Source organism: Melampsora larici-populina, assembly GCF_000204055.1.
Source record: "Melampsora larici-populina 98AG31 unplaced genomic scaffold MELLAscaffold_22, whole genome shotgun sequence".
In the NCBI taxonomy this organism is placed as follows: Eukaryota; Fungi; Basidiomycota; class Pucciniomycetes; order Pucciniales; family Melampsoraceae; genus Melampsora; species Melampsora laricis-populina.
The window spans coordinates 223674-227581 of NW_006768786.1; the positions used below are offsets into that span (position 1 = coordinate 223674).

General features: G+C 42.1%; 2 protein-coding genes across 2 annotated transcripts; one reads left to right on the forward strand and one right to left on the reverse strand.

The window, feature by feature from the left end:
* Window positions 1-425: 425 nt before the first annotated feature.
* Window positions 426-777, forward strand: MELLADRAFT_36474 (uncharacterized protein; the record flags this gene model as incomplete). Its single annotated transcript, XM_007410741.1, has 2 exons — window positions 426-569; window positions 649-777. Coding segments are annotated over 2 exons (273 nt in total), but the record flags the coding sequence as incomplete, so codon positions are not given.
* Window positions 778-3053: 2276 nt separating this feature from the next.
* Window positions 3054-3706, reverse strand: MELLADRAFT_87617 (uncharacterized protein; the record flags this gene model as incomplete). Its single annotated transcript, XM_007410918.1, has 4 exons — window positions 3054-3086; window positions 3166-3302; window positions 3413-3434; window positions 3536-3706. The coding sequence occupies 4 exons, from the start codon at window positions 3704-3706 to the stop codon at window positions 3054-3056; spliced, it is 363 nt and encodes a 120-aa protein (XP_007410980.1).
* Between the last annotated feature and the right edge of the window lie 202 nt (window positions 3707-3908).

Sequence of the window (3908 nt, forward strand, 5' to 3'; positions counted from 1 at the left end):
ATTGCTTGTCAGCAATCGAACTTTACATGACCAGCCGATCAAGATGCAAACAGCCGATGAACAAAAGCTTTTCCAAACCGACGCCCAGTTAAAGATGTGAATTTCTTCAAATTTAAACCTGATGGTCCTTACCCCTCACCATCCAGAACTGACAAAAAATCTAATCTGTCTTCAGAGCCGATCTAAGGCTTCAAAAGTCTCTAGACGATAAGAAACCAAGTGCGGCTAATGGATATCCAATGGTCCTTGCAAGCAAACCCCTCAAAATTATTGTCGAGGGTGACGATGTTTATGTAGCTCAGAATGGATTCGTAGCTCAGCGAATCGATTTGAAGGTATTGTGCCTCAAGTCCAATATCTTCAATTCAAGTTAACTGACTTTGATCAAAAGTCGATCAACGACTTTTTGTTTTCTCAAAAAATAGACAGGTTCGGTCAAAGGTACTTTCAAAGGTCACGCAGGACCCGTTACTTCAATCGCGATATATGATATGGTCACGCCTCAAGGATCACGAAAGCTTTTGATTACCGGTTCTTGGGATAAGACAGTGAAGGTTTGGGATGTAGAAGTGCGCTCAGAAATCGTATCCCTTCAATCTCACTCTTCAGTTGATTTCAGCGGTTGAAGACAAGCTTCATGTTGTTCAGACTCAAATCCAATTTTCGTCATCCGCTGCTCATCAAGATTTTGTTAAATCTGTGGAGATGATCAAAGGTCTTGGACTATTTGCATCTGGATCAACCGACCGAGACATTCTGCTATGGGATATCAAGACAGCAATTGATACATACGATTGGGCCCAAATCAAAGCGGAGCATCGTGCTCGGAAGATTGCCCTCAGCAGTGCTCGATGCCAAGATAAAGTGACTACGGTCGAGGGAGCGCATATTGTTGCGAGTACCGACGTCTCTAACAAGTCTTCTATAGAAACTCAAGACGCCCGCAAAACTAAACCAGAAGGCTCTAATGGATCATCGTCAAAGGCTGCGCCTGGTCCCTTATACGACCCTATCTTACGAGTCGGAACGTTGAAGTCACATACCCGTCCGGTCGAGGCTTTAGCTTGTCATCCAATCTGCAATATAAACGATCCATCTATGGAGGACAACTTACTTCCTCAAGATCGCGATACCCAACAGCCTCACCTCTTGATCTCTGGTGATACAATGGGAGCTTTGAAAGTTTGGTGCTTGCGGCCTACTGGGGATCGCGTGCAGGCCATCAAAAGTTCTCTAGAATTCACCAGCTCGTTGCATCAGACGAGTATCAATTCCATCCAAATTATCAAGGATGATGATATACCACCTGATGTTCGACCCACCGCTAGACTCTGGACTGCCTCTGCTGATCATTCGGTGTTACTTTCTATCCTGGATCTTACTTTGGATGCATCTGTTCGAGTGACGAGTGTACTACGGCTAGAGCAGCCATATTATATCCGATGCGCGCTTCAACTACCTAGTCAAGTAGCTTTCAATTCAATGCTACCTAATTGGTTGATCACTGGTAGTACCGACGAAGGTATTCGAGTTTATGATTTAGATCAAATTGACGACGCAGTCGACTATACTTCTGTCATGTTCAATCCTCGTCCGAAGTCCAACAACACTGAAAAGAAGCTGCAAGACGCCTGGTTTGGGTGTGTGGACGCACATTGGCACGAAGTCACCTCACTCGGGATTTGGTTCGATCAGGCTAGTTTGCAATCATGGGTGATTAGCGCAAGTTTGGATGGAACTCTGCGTAAGTGGGAAATCGGCGCACTAAGAACACGGTTCACCGTGCAAGAATCTACCCCTAAAACTTGTGTTGAGTCTACTTCTGAGGAAACAGATATGAAGCTGAGCGCAGAAGAGTAAGTGACTTCAATCTTCAGTCAAGTTGAACATCTCATCTCTAATTGAAACTCCATCTTTTGCTTACAGGGAAGCAGAACTGGCAGAACTCATGGAAAGTATGAATTGATCTGCAAGATCTTAACATTTGCTATTTGAGAATATTTATAGGCGTTCAGATAGCCTTAGTCTTCACATACACATTGTCTTGTTGTTTAGCTCTTGAAAGCCGTGTTGCGGGCAGGGGTTAACCTTGCAAAAATTAATGCAAATAAGATACCTAATCCAAGCCCATATTAAGATTGTGTTGATCCAAGATCCAACATGCGCACAAGATAGAATTCCTCGTCCAAGGGTGTCTGATTTGGGCTATCTGCCATATACATAAGTGCCAGGTGAGTTTGGTCCGAGTCCCCAATCATCCCCTGTGTGTAAATGCGAGTGTGATAACGTGAAGACCCCCCTCCCATCACGAGCTTTGGATCCAAATTGCAATCCTCGGCCTATCTCAAGAAATGATTTTTTTGGATGCTATTAATTCCAAAACAAATAACCAGTATTAACAAGGTAAAGACCCAAAGATGTGGATGTATGATAATGGTTTCTGATCAGTTGACCTGATTACAAACTAGGAGACTCCGGACCAAGAAACGTATGTAAGGGGTCCGGTCATTAGTGGTCAGACCACAAAACCCTCTTCAACTCTGAATCAAGGTTGTGCGGGATCGCAAGTTCATAGTGACTTCAAGACGGTCAGTCCATTAGATAAGTGTGATTTGTCTGTCATACCACAGGGGCCTTGCAAAGCAGGATATTTGTTTGGGATGTGATGACGGCTCTTCTGCTCACGATTCGGATGAGGCAAAGGCATGGTTTTGACACGCTCATCTCTGACTCATCTTATCGACTCATTCCAGGTTCTAGAGGTGACTATCATCTGAGGATGATCGACTTGTATACATTTCGATAATCAAATCTAACCAGTCATTTCGAAATGTTTGAGGCATTATATCATCTGGTCCTTAGCTTTGAAATCGATTCGAATCGCAGGGAAAGAACAACCAGAACCAAATGACAAAAGACCTTCTAATTTGACACACGCTTGAATCGCAAACTCAAATTATCAAAATGACAGGAGACTCGGATTTCAAGGGTGAAGATGTGAATGAACATCAAGATTGATAAGATGTAATCGCCAGTTTTCTATTTCGAACAAATTAAACAAGTTTAGAGAAAACTTTGGGTACAGCCTAGAAAAAGCACCAAGAGTATTAAAAATCATGAGCTTTGGATTTGAATCAATCAATCAAGTTTTCAAAAAAGGCTTACACATCCATCAACACAATGCATCAAATGAAACATTTCTTCTACACAATCTTCACCTTCTACACCTTTACCTTCATTTACTTTTTCTTGACAATGATCGAAATGATGTTTATATTTAGCACATTTAGTCTCAGTACATTCTGTGATGGAAAAAATTGTGAAGATCATCATCATCATCATCAGTTTCGGAGTGGATTTTTGGGTTGATTCTGATTAGATAGAAAGAAGGTTAAGTTATATAAGTTCGTACCATCACGAATTGCAGGTGCGGGCTAGTTTTAAGAAGTTGAGTATGAGTCGAGTTTGTTTTGTAAAAACACATGATTCAGCTTATATTTCTTTATGAAGGTCATTGATGAACATTGTTACTCACGTCTTCGGGTTCTTCTTCTTCTTCCTCTTCCTCCGTCTCCTCCTCCTTTTCTGCTTCGGGGTTAGATGATTCAGCCGAGACAGTAGGTAGGATGTTGTCCAAGACGGAACTGATGATGCTTGAGCATGTGGAGCTGATTGATGAAGTAGGTTGAGAAGTTGTTGATGGCATCTTAGTTTCGATTGGTTTGATTGGTGTTGATTGGATCCTTGATATGTTACAAATCAGTTTTCATAAATTCTAGAAACTGACGATTGGCCGAATTCCGAATTGTCCCATCTAAACTAACCCGTCTAAACCCATACTCATTTGTGTCATATGTCATCTGACTCATAGAAAGTCAAGTCCTCAATGAGAACTGTGATGAGCATCG